Here is a 17,941-nt window from a genome sequence, read left to right as displayed (position 1 = left end):
AGTAACAAGAATTGTATTTGCCCAATGTAGAAAAATGCATACCACCGGAAAAAGAGTGGACCAAGGAAGAATTGGATGGTATAGTATTGGAACTAGATTGAGAAAGTTAATATGTACTACTGAATTATCAATGGACCCAGACAACAAGTGGTTTATTAAGTACTTATGATTGTAAAATTAGAAAATTAATACAATATTTTTTAAAAAAATAAAAAAGAAGAAAGCGTGGAAGAGGAGGGGGGACAAGGTGGAGGGATGGGTGATGCAGGAGATGGCCAGGCTGAGCCTGAGGGAAGGGTCAAATGCATTATCAGTAATGAATCCCTTCATGCCCACAAAAGATCTAAGTCCAGCCCACCTTGAATTCCTTTGACCCTTATATACTGCCAATTTGCTTTCACTGTTTGTAGTTCAGTTTCTTGTAGAGCTTACAATAAATCTTTATATTCATTTGAACTGCCTAGATTTTCTGATTTTCCTGGGGCTTAACAGGAACAAAAATACCAGCAACCAACCTCCAGATGAGTATAGATTAACACCAAAATTAACATCAGACCAAAAATCAAGAAGTAAAAGTTATCCCAATGAAGGTACTGCCAAACAAGCTGACAGTAAACAGCCTAACCAAAGGACCTCCAAGATCACTCCCACCAACATTGGCAGGGCAAGCCACTAGAACAGTGGTTCTCAACCTTTTTAATGCTCCAACCCCCAACCGGTCGTAAGTCGAGGACTACTCAACCGGTTGTAAGTCAAGGACTACTCAACTGGTGCAGCACCGTTTGCAGAATGGGACTTTTGGCGGGCTCAGCAGGGCAGAGACAGCCTGGACAATTCCTATTGGCTTTTGAAAGCCAATAGAATTAGACTCTATTCAAGAGAGTCTATTCTATTGGCTTTCAAAAGCCAATAGAATAAAAGGGAGTAGCACAGCTAAGGAAAAGGGGGGAAAAAATGGCAGACTGCGTTGTTTGGCGACCCCCGTGAAATGGTCATTCGACCCCAACTGGGGTCCCGACCCACAGGTTGAGAACCACTGCACTAGAATATAAATTGACAACAAACCCCATTCCTTACTAGTTGTCAGAACCCATTCCTATTTCATTTCTACTTATCCCCTCTGATCTAAAAACAAATCTCACCTTCCCCTGGGTTCTGCCATACTCCCAAGAGAGAGGGGGATGTGCCTGTGGGGTTCTTGCTTTCCCTTCCTCTATTTGCTACAATGTAACAATTTGCTTCCTGCACTGTATCTCTGTCTGAACTTTCTTCTCCCTAACCTGTCAGCTAGGAAAAGGCAGGGAGAAAGAAATACAACCTCCAGAGCCTGGCTTATTTCTCTGTTCTCAAAAGGAGGGGCAAAGAGCTGCTTGAACATCATGCTATGACCGGAGCTGGACCGATGTTATCTCCCCTTTCCCACAATGAACTTAACACCTGGGGATTGGCCAGTTTGAGCCGTCCGGATGAACTGTGGGGTGGGGTTTGCTTGGGGACACTTTAAAGTATCAATCTGCAAAGGAATCCCTCAGATCCTGTCTATTATGCCTGCTATCAACAACTTTAAATAAAAGTTCCTGTTGGGGGAAACCGTCTCCAAGAGTTCTGCTTTCTTAAGATGTGGGATTGAAGTAGGTCCTTACACTAGTACTTGATGTTACCTAATTTGAGTAATGAAATGTCTGCCTATGTTTGCCTAGCAACCTAAAATGCACCTAGGCCCTTGAATAACTTCCATGCATGTGCTAAGGCAGGGTGTCTTATTCCTTCTAATAGTTTGGGGTGGAGAAGTAGGTTCTTCAGTCATGCTATGCATAGCAGCAGAAGAAACTTGTCTGCTTTATTCAAAGCACAATGCAGGATTATCTATTTTTTCACCATCTTTTGTTACACATCCAAAGGCTAAGAGGAGGATAACTAGAATAATGAGGTCACCTAACATTTAAACAACACTCTTAAATATTTCACATGCTTTCATTTGATATAATCAAGTTATTATCCACCATATTATTAAATTCAGATTTTAATAAGATTTGAACCACAGTTTACTGATTTGAAGTTACTTTCTTATTCACTTATTGTATTCATCCATGCAGGGACAATCCCACATTAACTAATATACCAAACGGCAATGTTATGAATCAGTAATTAAAGATCAGTGTAATTGAACTGGGATGCTTTTGTAGGGGGTGGAATATTTCTATTTGCTGTGAATTTGAATTTATGCTGAAAGAAATGCACATGTCATTGAACCAAACTGGCCACATCATAAAGCCGTGGTGGTGCAGTGATTACAATGCAATATTGCAAGCTAATTCTGCCAACTGCCAGCAATTCGATTCTCACCGGCTCAGGGTTGACTCAGCCTTCCATCCTTCCAAAGTCGATAAAATGAAGACCTAAATTGTTGACGGCAATATGTTGACTCTGTAAACTGCTTGGAGAGGGCTGTAAAGCACTGGAAACAGTATATAAGTCTAAGTGCTATTGCTATGGCTATTACTATCATATTTCAAATGCAAAAAAAAAGGAGTGGCGGAATCTGGGAGCACAGTTAAAAGAGTGGCCTAGAATCCCTACATAGGCACAAATGAATTAAATTCCATCTCCATTGAATTCTGTTGACCCTTACCTAACCCAAGTAGGTGTTAACTGTTAATTGAGAAGATTCCTGTGCATAGGTATGATTAACAATAAATTAGTTTAGCTGGATTTTTATGTATGAACCTAATTTTTTGCACCTAACAGGGGAAGATAAAACTGAAACTTTTTGAGTGAACATAATTTTGCCATCTTGGTTTTTTTTTTCTTGCCTATACTACCTTTATTTATTTTGGCTCTGTTCGTACAATATGATATATTAAATGAGGTTAAAATGGTATGAGATATTTTTCAGTTTTTGATATTGTAAAGAACCAGACATTATTTTAGCATTACTTTACTAACCAGGTCATGTGGTTTATTTGTTTTTATGGATACAATAATCATTCATTGTTAATCCAGTCTTATGCATAAAATTTTGTTTGAACCTAACTGCTATGTATAAATCTACTTTATAATGCCAGCTCTGGTGAAAGCTTTTCCAGATTCTCTCCAATTCTGTCCCCAGTTAGTTGATTGAACAAAAGCCGAGTTTTTTGTCATAAACTGAGTGTTCGAAATTTTCAGGGGGGAAAAAGGCAGAAGCTAAGTAAAAAGCAGATAGCAAAAGAAAATGACATTCAAAAGGAACAAAAGCGAGCTTCCGGTACGGGGCGACGGCGATGGCAGCTACTTAGTAGCCGTCCAGCTGGGAAGGTGTCAGAACCGCGGAGCGCAGCGCGTATCAGCTGGCCCGCAGCTCGGAATTCCCTTCCCGGGCAAAGGGAAGGGATAGAGAACGCAGGAGTAGAGGTAGAACCCCTGAACCCCCTCTGCTGATCTCCGCCTCCCAGCTGTTTTTGCTTCCTTTTGAAGCAAAAGAAACCGCCGCCTCTATCTCCGCGTCTACAGCGTCTTGGTGAGTAATTTCCGAAGCGGACAGAACGGTTTAAAGGATCTTTTTTTATATATAGTTTAGTGTTTTATTTCTTTCTTTTAGTTAGTTTTGAGTATCTCTCCTTTGTTCTTTTTTTTCGCTGGGATGGAGAGAGGAAATAAGATGGCGTTTTAAAAGTGTCGGAGGTTTTTTTTTCCTCCTTTCCTTTTCTCTTTTGTCTTTTTGCTTTTAAAGTTTTGGACTTAAATGACTGCTTTTGATTTTTTTGTTCCTGGTATTGGATTTTTTCTCCTTTTTTCCTTGGACTTTTAAGGATTACAGTGTTTTTGTCCCTTTTTAAAAAAATTCTATTTTCCTCCTCCCCCCCTTTTTGGGGGAAGAAGGGAAGAGAGAACTGCGTCATATAAAATGGCTTCAAAGAGACAGCCGCCTTCTATAACATCTAAGGTGGTCTCCTCTCCCACAGCTTTAATTGCACAATCACAACAACAACTTAAACATGTACCACCGACCCAGCCACCACCCTCCCCTCCTTTGCCAGGCCCGTCAGTACAAGAGATTAAAGGCATAATGGGAGATGTTGTATCTCAAATTAGAGATGAAATGAAGCAACTTGTTACACAGATTAAATCTGAAATTAAGGAAGAGTTAAGTGGGATGAAGGTCTCACTAGAAGATAATAACACCATTTTGCGGCAAGATATAGTTGCAGCTGTATCAGGCTTGGCTACGGTGGTGGTGAAGCTGGACTCGAGAGTGGAGGAAGTGGCAGATAAAGTTGATTCTTTTGAGGAGAAATTCCAAGATATGGAAAGGAAGATGGAGACTTCACAAGAAGATATCCTTATGTTCCAGTATAGACAGATGGAGTATGCCCTGAGGATCAGGGGCCTTAAGGAAGATATGAATCAAGACCTGATGGAGGTGGTGCTCACTGACTTAGCTATTGCTCTGAATATGGATAAAGGAGAATTACGCAGAGAAGTGGAAAAAATTTACAGAGTTAACTCTTGGATTGCCAAGCAGAAGAATTTGCCTAGAGATGTGGTGATTTATTTTACAAAGAAGTCTCTGCGTAATGAAATTATACAAGTTTTTTATAATAAAAAATTCCAGATTGCTGCCCAAGATATCATCATCTTAAAGGAAATCCCATCAAAAATTTTAAGAAGTAGGAAAGATTTTGCTTTTCTAGCTAATGAGCTCAAAGCCAGATTGATGCCATTTAGATGGGAGATTCCGATGGGTATTGTTCTGAGCCATGCGGGGATGCGTTATAGGTTGAATACGGTTGATAAAGCCAAAGAGTTCTACAACACGGTCCTGGGTGCAGGCTCAGTTCCACCTGTTCAGAAACCCTTGAGTGGCAAAGAGTTGGAGCAAGCTGAAGCACTTGGTCTGGTTTCTGCTGGGATGCTGCAAGCTGAATGGCAACGTCAAACAGAGGTCAAAGAGCAGAGAATGACCCGTGCAGCTTATAGACGTAAGGAGAAGGAGCAACGTAAAAGAGAGGCTAAAGAATCTTCTTCCGAAAGTGTTTCATCGCCGGTGGGAGGAGCTCTGCAATACAGGCAGGAATGGCAGATCTCCAGGGAGTCTTCTCCAGGCTCATGGCCAAGGGAGATGGCAAAGTTCCTGACCTGGAATGTTAACGGATTGAATTCTCCACAGAAAAGAAAGAAAATCTTTTACTATTTGAAGCAACATAACAATGATGTTATTTGTTTACAGGAAACTCGTATCTTACTTAAAGATCAGAAATATCTAGTTAATGCCCGTCTGGGATCTCACTTTGTATCTTCTGCTCCTGGGAAAAAGGGGGGAGTGGTTATCTATGTAAAGCAAAATCTACCAGCTTGTCTGGTAGAATCAGATCCCCAAGGAAGATATGTGATGATTGAACTTGGTCTGTATGGTAAGAAAATACTCATAGTGGGACTTTATGCACCAAATCAGCAACAGGAACAATTTTATAGATTGCTACATCAAAAAATAACTTTGCTGGACTATAGATCCGTGGTATTAATGGGTGATTGGAATGGCGTCTTAGATATACAAAGGGATAAGAAAGGTTCTTCTCCTCTTTTTAAACAGGCAAAACTACCTAAAGCTTTTTTTGATATGAAGGAGGATTGGGAACTAAGGGACTATTGGCGGGAATGTAATCAAGAGGAGAGAGACTTTACCTTCTTCTCAGATAGACACCAATCCTTTTCAAGAATTGACTTTTTTTTATTACAACGGACTTATACAATAGAGTAAAGAATGTAAAGATTTTTCCTAGGTCATTGACGGATCATAGTCCAGTTTGGATGGAGTTGACTCAAGAAAAAGAGGAGAGAAGATCCTGGAGGGTGAATGAAAACTTATTTAGACAAGAAAAGAATATTCAAAAGCTAAAGGAGTCTTTAAAGGATATTTTGCTTTAAATATGTATAAGGGGACTTCAATGTCAATGGTATGGGATGCAGGTAAAGCATTTATGTGTGGGATTTTGATAAAAATGAATAATTCTCATAAGCGAAGGCAGACTCAAAAACGTAAAGAATTGGAGGATGAAATTAAGTTACAAGAAAAGTCTTTGATTTTAAATCCTTCAGATGAAAATATTAAAGAATCTGTAAAGTTGTTAAGAGCACAATTTAATATGTTGCTGGCGGATCAAGCTGCAACTAACTTATTGTTTATGAAACAAAATACATTTTGTAATGCCAATAAACCAGGGAGATGGCTGGCCTATCAATTAAGAAAGAAGCAGAGACAGAGGATAATAGATAAAATAAATTATAAGGGCAAATTAGTCTTTCAGAAGGAATTGATTAAGAAATCTTTTTTAGATTATTGTCAAAAATTATACAAATCTACTAATGTGCAAATCCTAGATATAAATAAATATTTAAGTGAGGCTAGTTTTCCCAAATTGACAGAGGATCAGAAACATGAAATTAATGGCTTAATTACTAAAGAGGAAATTGTGATAGCAATTAAACAATTGAAACTAGGGAAAGCACCGGGTACGGATGGGTTGACAGCTGTCTACTACAAAGTTTTAATGGAGGAGATGATCCAACCACTAGGCGATCTTTTCAATGATATCTTACAGGGCTCAGAGATTCCTCCTTCATGGCGTAGTGCTTTTATTTCTTTGATTCCAAAAGAGGATCAAGATCTTACTTTACCAAAGAATTATAGACCTATATCTCTTTTAAATGTGGACTATAAGATATTTGTAAAAATCTTAGTAAACAGGTTCATGAGGGTTGTGCATCATCTTGTGCATAAAGATCAATCTGGGTTTATAACTGGTAGGTATATGAAAAATAATGTTAGACAAATCATTAATTTATTAGAATATTTAGACAAGAACAACCAAGTCCCTGCAGGGCTGATATTTTTAGATGCTGAAAAAGCCTTTGATCAATTGAATTGGCATTTTATGTTAAGAGTCATTGAAAAGATGAATTTTGGTGAAAAGATATTACAAGCTCTTACGGTAATATATCAAAAACAAACGGCACAACTTATTGTTAATGGAGGTTTGTCAGAGGTATTTACAATAGAAAAAGGTACTAGGCAGGGATGTCCACTATCACCGTTGTTGTTTGTCTTAACATTGGAAATATTGTTGATCAAAATTCAAGATTCGCAGGAAATTAAAGGAATAGAAGTTAATAAAAAAGAATATAAGTTAAGAGCCTTTGCAGACGACTTGGTGGTTACTTTGTCGCAACCTATTAGTTCTGTAGTAAAGTTATTACAATTAATTCATCAATATGGTTTGGTTTCGGGTTTTAGGATTAATGTTAACAAGACTAAAATCCTACCTAAAAATATGACTATTCAGGAGAAGCAGACCTTGGCTAACTTGACGGGTTTTGAAATTGTTAATAAGGTAAAATATTTGGGGGTGATGCTATCTGTTTCCAATGCAAAATTATTTAAAAATAATTATGACAGGTTGTGGGTTAGTGTACAGAAAGACTTGAAGAATTGGGAGAAGCTGCAACTATCTCTCATGGGAAGAATTGCAGTGATAAAAATGAATATTCTACCCAAGTTTCTTTTTTTGTTTCAAATGTTACCGATTTTGAAGAATGAGACTAATCTAAGTGAATGGCAGAAGAGTGTTAATAAATTTATTTGGGCAGGGAAAAAGCCAAGGGTTAAGTTTAAAATTATGCAAGACTTCCGTGAGAGAGGTGGACTCAAGGTACCGAATTTGAAATTATGTTATGATGCGGTGGTTTTAACACTAATTAGTGACTGGGTAAATTTGACAAATCTCGAGATACTCCATCTAGAGGGATGGGACTTACTTTATGGGTGGCATGCCTATTTAATATTCAATAAAAAAGTGGATTGGGCTTTTAAATCTCACATTATAAGAACTTCTTTACTCAGGATTTGGAGAAAATATTATAAAAGTGATTTTAAAGTACCATTATGGGCTATACCTTGGCATGCGATAGAAGGAATAAAAAGAGGTGTTAAAATGGACATAGTGTTTTATAGACAGCTACTCAGATGGGATGGACAAAATTGGCAATTAAAATTACGGGAGGAGTTAGCACAAGAAAATATTATTTACTCTTGGTTTCAATATAGGCAATTAGCAGATAGATGGAAGGTGGATTGCAAGGTGGGCTTTCTTAGAGAAGATGAAAATCTTATCAAGCAAGTGAAGGATCAAAGACAAGCCCATATTAAGAGAATTTATGGAGTGCTAGTTGAATTGGACTCAGAAACGGAATTAATTAAAGATTGTATGATTAGATGGGCCCAAAATTTTGGTGAATCAGTCCCATTGGATATATGGGAAACCATTTGGGTAAGAAATATCAAATTTACACAGGCACAGAACTTAAGGGAGAATTTTTATAAAATGTTTTATAGATGGCACCTTGACCCACAAAAAATGTCTTTCATGTACCCGGACTTACAGCCTAAATGTTGGAGATGTGGTTGCTTGGATGCCACCTATTACCACATTTGGTGGTCGTGCAGAGAGATAAAAGCATTTTGGATTAAGATATGGTGGAATATTCAGAGAATTTTCAGAAGGAGGGTAAAATTTACTCCGCAGTTATTTTTGTTGAGTATAGTTACTGATTGTGATACAAAGGAGGTTATATTGATGTTAAATTTGATTACAGCCGCAAGGCTGTTAGTAGGACAATATTGGAAGAAGGAATCCTTGCCTACACTGCAGGAATGGTTTTTTAAAGTGTCCCATTTGGCGGAAATGGCAAAGATTTCGGCTTTCTTAAAGGAACAAACGCAAGAGAAATTTCTTGCTGTTTGGGATAAACGGATAGAATTTATACAATTTAAATTGGATATAAAAAAATATCATATTGCTTTTTCATAATTTTTATTTCTATATACATATACATATATTTTAGTCTTAATTTTTTTTCTTTTTTATATATAATTTTTTTAAATTCTTTTTTAATTAAGCCTATATTCTGCTCTGGGAAGCTCAGGGGGGGGAAGGGGGTGTGTGTTTTGGGGGGGGATGGGGAAGGGGATGTTATGTTTAGTTTCTTGTATATGTTGTTTTCTGTTTTTGTATTGTTGTATTTTTTTCTGTTTTTTTGTAAAAACTTATAAAAGGAACAAAAGCAACATCAAGCACAACTCAGATAGTGAGCATTTGTCTAGCATGATTCAATGTGCAATAAAATTTTGCTGTCAGTTAACAAAAAAGAGCTGTTTATAAACACATTCTTTGAGATTGATACGTACAGCATCATCTATTAATATACATCTGACTGTTTCACAAATGGGTCAGTTCATGTATCACACTGGATCAACTTACAGATTCTCAAACCTGGTACTATTACACGTCCTTTGAATATTTAAAGACTACATGTTTTCCCAAATAACTTCAATGACTTCATTCTAGTTAGGTAAGAAATAAATATAATACTTTTAATAACTGCATTTTATCAAAGAGGTTCTTGGACTTTGAATACCATAATTAATCATCACCAAGCTTGCACAGGCAAAGCCTATGGTCAGTTTTAACAGCAGATATATTTCTTGAAGAAGCCTGATCATATTTTTTTAAAAAAGAAAAAAAAAAGAAACTGGAACTGGAACTCCTCCGCTAGATGCTTGCAGACTCTCAGAGAGTCACAGCCCACATTTTCAGGACTTCTGGATTAACTCATATTGTGAGTTCATGGGATATCAATTAAATAATTAGTAGCATCTGTGGAACTAATTATAGGTCTAATGGAGAAGGACTGCAAAAATCTGGACAACATAGAAATACAAAAAACTCCAACCCCTTCCTGACACCTAGGGCCAGGTTTTTCCTACCCAGATTTGAAAGCACTAATCTGCTTTTTAATAAACAGGTGTTAAATTTTATGCCTACTAGCCTTCCCAACTACGTATCTTGGAAAATTGTAAATAATTGTAAATAATTATTACAAATAATTAGTACAGATTCTGTAAAATCTCAGAACAGTTTCTTGATAATACATAATGAAATACTATAAGAAAGGAACAAGAAAAAAAAGTTGCTGGGAAAACAGTTACATTCTTAGAAAAAACAATGTACAGTAGTGGAAAATACCCTCTTTCTCAAAGCATGCTCATATTATCCAAAGAAATATCATTCTAGGTGAATTTTGCTTTAGCTTTTGCTTCAATTCATTACAATCTAGCTGGAAAAAAAATTATTTCTAGTTTTACAAGTTTTATCATTTGAGAAATTACATTTTTAAAAATGTAATTTTAATGCATTTTTATCATTTATCTCATTTTGTAATTATATTGTTATAGTTTTGTCATGAATATTTTTAAAGTGAAGAGCAGGATAGAAATTGCAATAAAAATCTTGCTAATAATACATTTAGAAATTAGAATTGTCTTACGAATCTTTTAAAGTTAAGATCAGGATAGAAACTGCATTAGAAACTTATTAATAATAAATTTAGAAATTAGAAAAATATTAAAATATTCCATTCCTAGTTACTAGCATTTTTCTCAAAATGGCCAATGGAAGGTGACACTTGATTTTGTAACCTTTAATATCTTACTCAAGCTGTTCCCCATTTTCTATTTACATGTCTAAGCCCTGAACTATCTGAAGCAAAATAAATTTCCCCTTTCTCTCTGAGGTTAGCATTCATTAAGTTCTCCATCACGGTCTAGCAAATTAATTATAAGTATAATCATAAATGTCCCAGTTACATGGAGGAAGAATGTATATACTTACACATTTGATCCAACTCTCAATCTCCTCTTCACTGAGTCTAGAAAGTGTGCGAGGCAAGTATCTGAGCAATCTCTCTTTAATAGATGAGGAAGTAAGTGTGCCTTCTGCCTCTGTCAAGCTTGCAATCACATCTGCTATCTGACCAGAACCTTCCACCACAACACAGGGAATTTTGTTCTTGATGGCAGTGTTAAATGCCTATGAAAGAGATTACTGACATAATTAACCTTCATAGGACAGTTTTGCAGTTCTGTATGGGATAGATATGATTACAGCTGTGCATACAGCTGTTTCAGTAGTCATGGTGCTTTTTGTATGTAACTAAACACACCCACAAAATCATCAGTCTTGACAATCCTTATTTCTAACATCCCCATCACCCAGCCATGTGGCATATGCCAGATTAGCTAACTCAGCTAGGAGTACATGATGCAGATGACAAACTTGCTGTTTCAGGGCCTGGTTAACTGATTCAAAAAACAGCACATGTTCTGCTGAGTGTCCTACAGAATAGTGATTGGAATCTAATTTTCATTGTCTCAAGTACTGTCTTCCCTTTTAAAAAAGCATTGCTTTCTATTAAAGAAAACTGCACATTACCTGAAAATATCCAAACACTGCAGCCAGACCCCAAAGATCTACTGCATCAGAACACAAGCCACACTCACTACTCTTCTGAAGGGTTGTCCTAGTTTGTACATTACCAATTTACACTACAGTGGTTAGGCATGTGTCTAGAAGCACATTTGATATGACATAACAAAACCTATTAGGTCTCCTTTCATGAAAAATGGCTCTAGTCTTTATCACAGGGCCTAAATACAGGGAGCAGTCAGAAAAACAAATTTCCTAAAGGTTTCTTAACCTGTCTGGGTTATCTAACCTGTTTAGATCGGTTGTTAAAATTGTTAGGTATTTGATTCTCGAAGGCATTAAGCGAGACAAGTGTTGAAACAACAACAAGTTTATTTAACTCTGAACAGAAGCAACTCAAATAGCTGCTGCGCAGCTATTTATATGGTTAGCCTCCAAAGCCTAATTACCAGCCTGGAGACAGCAAGTCTGGCTTAAGTTACAGCACCCATTACATAACAACAGAATCTAGGTCAGACATTCAAACAAGTGTTTCAAAATAGTTGTGACCAATACATTACACCCCTTCCCCCTAGATCACAGGTCGGCAACCTGCGGCTCCGGAGCCGCATGCGGCTCTTTGAGCCTTCCCCGGTGGCTCCCAGCCTCCTCTGCCTTTGCAGAGAGAGACAGAGACAGAGAGAGGCAATTGCGCATCCCTGCTTCCTTCTCTCTCTCTCTCTCTCTCTCTCTCTCTCTCTCTCTCTCTCTGTGTGTGTGTGTGTGTGTGTAAAAGATTGCACTCACAGTGTTCTCCGAGGAGCTGAAAAGCTTTCTGGACAGAGCTCCTCCCTTTGCTGCATCTCTGCAGGAAGCAGGAAGCAGGAAGGGCAGGAGAGAGCTAACTAGCCCAGCTAGGCTGACTCAGGAATTCTGGGAGTTGAAGTCCATGAGTCATAAAAGAGACGAGGTTGCTTACCCTGAGCTTGTTGGACAACAGCTTGAAGCTTGCCAGGTGAGCAGCAGATAGGAGAGAGAGAGAGAAAGAGAGAGAGAGAGGGAGGGAGAGAGAGAGAGGGGGGAAGAGAGAGAGAGAAAGAAAGAGAGTGGGGGAAGAGGAGTGGCAGGCAGACCAAGGGCAGATAGAGAGGGAGGGAGAGAGAGAGAGACAGAGAGAGAGAGAGACCCTTTTGACATCTAAAATGAAGATAACACTGCATATATCCTTTTTTTACCTGTATATGTATGTGTATGTACGTGTATATATATATGTATGTGTGTGTGTGTATATACATATACACACACACACACACATACACACACACAAACACACACACACAAACACACACACACCTATAATAAAGGTAAAAAAGGATATATGCAGTGTTATCTTCATTTTAGATATCAAAAGGATTTTGCGGCTCCCGGTGTTTTGTTTTTGGTGGGAAACGGGTCCAAGTGGCTCTTTGAGTGTCTTGGCTTGCCTACCCCTGCCCTAGATAGTTCAAACCCTTAATTGTTTGACATAATCTTGCAGATACTTAGGTGGCCTTCTTGATCATTCAGAACACCTAAAGTTTGCCGGGGTTCCCTGGTCTACCTGCTTGCCTGCCAGGCTGGGTAGACCAGGACTCAGCAGTTCAGTGGCATCAGTTTGACTAGAGTTCCTTTGACTAGCCCGTTCCAATCGGCCCAAACCAAAGTCCACTTGTGCAGCAAAGTCTGCAGGGCTGTCTCTCCGTGCCGTTTCCCTGTCCTGTTCAGCGGATGCAGTCTGTGCATCCAGAGGAGGCTCTACTATGGCCATTCCCCCGTCTCCTTGAGGGAGGGTCCTGTCATAGCGTGCAAACCCTTCTGTTGGACCGCTGTCATCCAGACCCTGTGTGTGGCTCTCTTGGGAGTCCTGAGCCGATGACTGATCCGCCAGCTGCCGACGCAGCTGATCAATGTGCCAGCGAATGACTCGCCCATCTTTGAGGATCACCTCGTAGGAAAGTGACCCTGACACCTTTACAACCACTGCTGCCACCCACAAAGCCCCTTGCCCATAATTCTGGGTCCAAACCCAGTCACCCACTTGCAGACTTCTGGGCACCTTTGGCTGTGCAGAGTCTGATGTAAGTTGGTCGGGGTGGAGCCTGTCCAGTTTAGTGATCAAGTGTTGGGCCCAATGTAGCTTCTGCCCGTGGCTGTGCAGGGAGTTGTATGCTGGCAGACTAGAAAGTCTGCAAATCTGTGGTGCCAGTTTCCTGTGACAATCCATTTTAGGGACTCCTTGGTTGTGCGGACCATGTGTTCCGCTTGGCCATTCGAGGCCAGGTGAAAGGGAGCCGACGTGAGGTTTGTCCTGAGGAAGGACTGAAATTCTGAAGCATTAAAGAGCCCCATTGTCTGATACTAAGACATCTGGAAGCCCGTGTATTGCAAAGATTCGGCACAGTTCCTGGATGGTCCTGGCAGTAGTCATATTGGGAACTGGTGCAATCTCTAACCATTTTGAATGGCTATCGACCACTATTAAAAACAGCTGTCCCTGAAAGGGCCTGGCAAAGTCAATGTGGATTCTTGACCACGGTGTGTGAGTGTCCTCCCATCGGTGGACAGGAGCTTGCAGCATCTCCAGTCTAGACTGTTGACACGTGATGCAACGAGCTGGGAATTATGACCCTACTTTCCCAAAGGATGCACTCTTTATGAGCTGAAAGCTCATCTTTCCGCATGAAAAAGCTCTGAAATTCTGGGCCTGGACATTTGTCTAGCCATCCTGTGTGCATCCAATTCAAAACATGACTCAGTATTTTGTCAGCTGCTGTCTCAGCAACTACATCCCCAACATGAAGGGGAGACTCCAACAGATCATGGATAGCCAGGATGCATGCAGCTGGAGCTGGAGCTGGCTCTACATATGGTGGGGGCAACCTGCTAAGGCCATCTGCATAGCCCATTTCTTTGCCCGGTTTGTGAACCAGCCTGTAGTTGTAGGCTGACAGAAAAATAGACCACCTCAACATTTGAGATGACAGAATCTGGGGTGTCTGTTTGTTCGTAGTGAACAACCCTAGGAGTGGCTTGTGGTCTGTAAAGACTGTGAACTGGCAACTGTACAAGTAGTCATGGAATTTTTTAACTCCAGCCACAATTGCCAAAGTCTCCTTATCAATTTGAGCATAGTTGTGCACTGCAAACAACAGGGTCCTAGAATAGTAGGCGATGGGAGACTATTTCCCATCAGCCAACAAATGACTCAACACAGCCCCAATCCCATACGGAGATGCATCACATGCGATGCAGACTGGCAGCCTTTCGTTAAAATGCATGAGTACAGAGTTCAAGGACAGCAGTGATTTGACTGCTTGGAAGCTACTTTCATAGATGCTAGTCCACTTCCACTGGGCTTCTCTGTCCAAGAGCTGGTGTAATGGCTCTGCCACAGCGGCCTTGTTTGGAAGGAAGGCATGGTAAAAATTAAGAAGGCCCCCAAAGGCCTGAAGCTCTCCCTTGGACTTCAGGCTTGGGGCCTGCTGAATCACTTTCAGCTTTGAGTTCACCAGATGGATGCCATCAGCATCGATGCAGAACCCCAAGAACTCCATTGACTCAACCCCAATCTGTATGGAACTGCTGAAGGATGGCTCTAAGCCGGTCAGCCAGGACCTCTGCGGTTTCTCCGGCAATGAGAACATCATTGAAGTATGGGCAGATCCTGAAATGCCCTTGAGCGTTCGCACCATTACTCCCTGGAAAATCCCTGGGGCTACACTCACCCCAAAGTGTAGGTGCTTGACCTTGAAGGGCCCCCAATGGATGACGATGGTTTGGGCGGCTGCCATGGCCTCGTCCACCAGCAGCTGTTGGTAGGCCTGTGCTAAATCTAATTTGGCGAACATGCGGCCACCTTGCAATGATGCCAAAATATGGCTGACAACTTGCACTGGGTACGCGTGCTGCTGAAGTCCCTGGTTAATAGTACACTTGTAGTCAGCGCATATTCACACTTCCCATTGGCCTTTAGTGACGTTACTATGGGGGTCTCTCACTCCCCACTGTCTACGGGCTGCAATACCCCCTGACTGACCAGCTTGTCCAGCTCTGCGTTGATTTTTTGTTTTAAAGCAAAAGGCACTCGACGAGGCTTGATCCATATTGGCGTTACCATAGGATCAAGCTTGAAGGCTATTGGAGGACCCTTGTAGTCTCCTAGGCATGAACTGAAAACATCTGAGAATTCTTGGCAGACTGAAGACAAATCTGCCGCTTGTGTCCGGTGAATGCCGGTTATTTGAATGCCCAATGCGATGAACCAATCAAGCCCTATGAGGCTTGTGCATTGGCCTTCTACTACAACAACATCAAGTGGGCCTGCAAACCCTTTGAAATTCACTAGAAGTGTGTCTTCGCCCTTGACCACCACTCGGGAGTTTTGGAAGTCAGTGAGCATTAAATTAGATGGCCAAAGTTTGGCCCATCTATTGCTGCAGTTGCATATGTGCCTAAATGTTTCTATAGAGATGATGGACATGGCTGGGCCTGTGTCTAGTTCCATCTTACATGGAACTCCCTGAAGCTTGACTTGGAGTCGAAGCTTCGGCTTAAGGGGGCAATGGGCACCAGTGCGGAGAACACTCCTTTGGCTGGCGCAGAACCCTATTTGGTGTTGCCCCGGCGGCCCGGTACCTCTCCTGATTGAGTCTCCCTGTGGACGGTCCCTCTGGCGACCTCAACAGATGGTGGCAATGTGGCCTGACTTGCCACATGCCCGGCACGTTGCTGTACAGAAACAATATTCCGTGCGTTGATGGTGGTCTCTGCAACCCATGCACCTAAGGAACAGAACTGCCTTGTCAGCTGGCCTCGGTCCCTTCTCTTGGTGCCTCTGTAGCTTGTGGACTTCATAGTCTGAGTCGGTGTCTTCCATTCGCTCGGCATCCTCGTGGTGGACTGCTTTGGTACTTGATGCGCTTTTGGAGGGCCGCAGTGCTTTAATGGCCCCTCCGGCGGCTTCATCTGCCAAGACCTCCTTCAAGGCCTCCTGTAGCAAGAGAGTCTTCTTAGCAAAAAGTTTTTGTTGGAGCTCTCAATTCCAGAGGCCGCAGACTAGACGGTCCCTTAGTCTCTCCTCCAAATCTGTGAAATTGCAGAGTCGGGACGCTTGACGAAGAACAGCGATGATTTCTGTGGCCGATTTGTTGGGTTGTTACTCCCCTTGCTGAAAAGCATGCCTCCACATTATCACGGATAATTTTGGTTCAAAGTGGTCTCGGAGCCTTTTCTTCAAGTCTGCATGACAGACTTGAGCGACATCAGGGTGACCAGGTTTTCTGCAATGTCGAAGGTGGGGGGCCGCACACGCAGAGGAGGGTTGCGGCCTTTAGTCCATCTTCGGTGACCTGGTTCGTGCGGAGGTAGTTTTCTATATGGGAAATGTAGGATGCCCATCGCTCCAGGTGGTTGATGTCGAACTCTTCGAGTTTCCCCACTTTCACCCTGGTGAGTTGCTTGCATTTCTTGTTGCTCACATTGCCTTGTGCTGCTATTGGCTTCTACGTAGGCCCTAGGATGGATCCTTAGGGCATGGTGGTCTCCAGCATGGCTTGCTTGGCAGACCGAGGGGGGAAATGTAGTTCCTGCCAGGCTCTGTGCTGGCCTCACCCCCTAGTGACTTGAGACTCTTATGATGAAGCAGCACATCCCACCTTCATCGCCACTGTTAAGTATTAAGTTCTTGAAGGCATTAAGCGAGACAAGTGTTGAAACAGCAAAAAGTTTATTTAACTCTGAACAGAAGCAACTCATATAGCTGATGCGCAGCTATTTATATGGTTAGCCTCCAGGCGGCAGCCAATAGGTTTAAAGTAACAGTTTCCCACCCAAAGCCTAATTACCAGCCTGGAGACAGCAAGTATGGCTTAAGTAACAGCAACTGTTACATAACAACAGAATCTAGGTCAGACATTCACAATACAGTTGTGACCAATACATTACAAAAATTATGTTTGGAAAAACAGGAATGGAAGATGGGGAACTCATCAAATTTGCAGATGACACCAGGCTGGCAGGAACAGCCAGCACTCCAGAAGATAGGTTTAAGATACAGAAGGATCTTGATAGACTTGAACATTGAGTGCTATCTAACAAAATGAAATTCAGTGGTGAAAAAAGTAACGTTTTACATTTAGGCAAGAAAAACCAAATGCACAGATTGGACTAGAAGACCTCCAAGGTGGTATTTTGCTTAACATTAGTAACTATAAGAGGGATCTCAGAGTCCTAATGGACAATCACTTAAATATGAGCCAGCAGTTACAGCTCATAGCCAGCAGCTGCCAAAAAAGCAAACACAGAAGGATAGAATCAAGGCTGCATTAACAGAGGGATAGAATCAAGATCATGTGAAGTATTAATACCACTTTACAATGCCTTGGTAAGGCCACACTTGGAATACTGCATCCAGTTTTGGTCACCACGATGTAAAAAAGATGTAGAGACTCTAGAAAGAGTACAGAGAAGAGCAACAAAGATGATCAGGGTACTGGAGGCTAAAACATATAAGGAACGGTTGCTGGAATTGTGTATGTCTAGTTTAATAAAGAGAAGAATGGGGGGGGGACATGATAGCAATGTTCCAATATCTCAGGGTCTGCCACAAAGAAGAGGGAGTCAAG

General features: G+C 41.0%; 1 protein-coding gene across 10 annotated transcripts in view; it reads right to left on the bottom strand.

The window, feature by feature from the left end:
• Positions 1-17,941, bottom strand: part of TRPM8 (transient receptor potential cation channel subfamily M member 8) — a 380,488-nt gene that overhangs the window by 262,636 nt on the left and 99,911 nt on the right. For all 10 annotated transcript variants that reach the window (XR_005557389.1, XM_039349049.1, XM_039349050.1 and 7 more), the window contains exon 9: positions 10,707-10,904. Coding sequence is in view for 9 of the 10 variants with exons in the window: in XM_039349049.1 (XP_039204983.1) it covers positions 10,707-10,904 (198 nt within the window). In the remaining variant the exon portion in view is untranslated. The remainder of the gene's footprint in view (positions 1-10,706; positions 10,905-17,941) is intronic.

This window comes from Crotalus tigris, unplaced genomic scaffold, assembly GCF_016545835.1.
Source record: "Crotalus tigris isolate CLP2741 ecotype Arizona unplaced genomic scaffold, ASM1654583v1 scf7180000018223.614484, whole genome shotgun sequence".
Lineage (NCBI taxonomy): Eukaryota > Metazoa > Chordata > Lepidosauria > Squamata > Viperidae > Crotalus > Crotalus tigris.
Note: the sequence above shows the minus strand (reverse complement) of the source record. Positions and strands in the feature narration are given on the sequence as shown.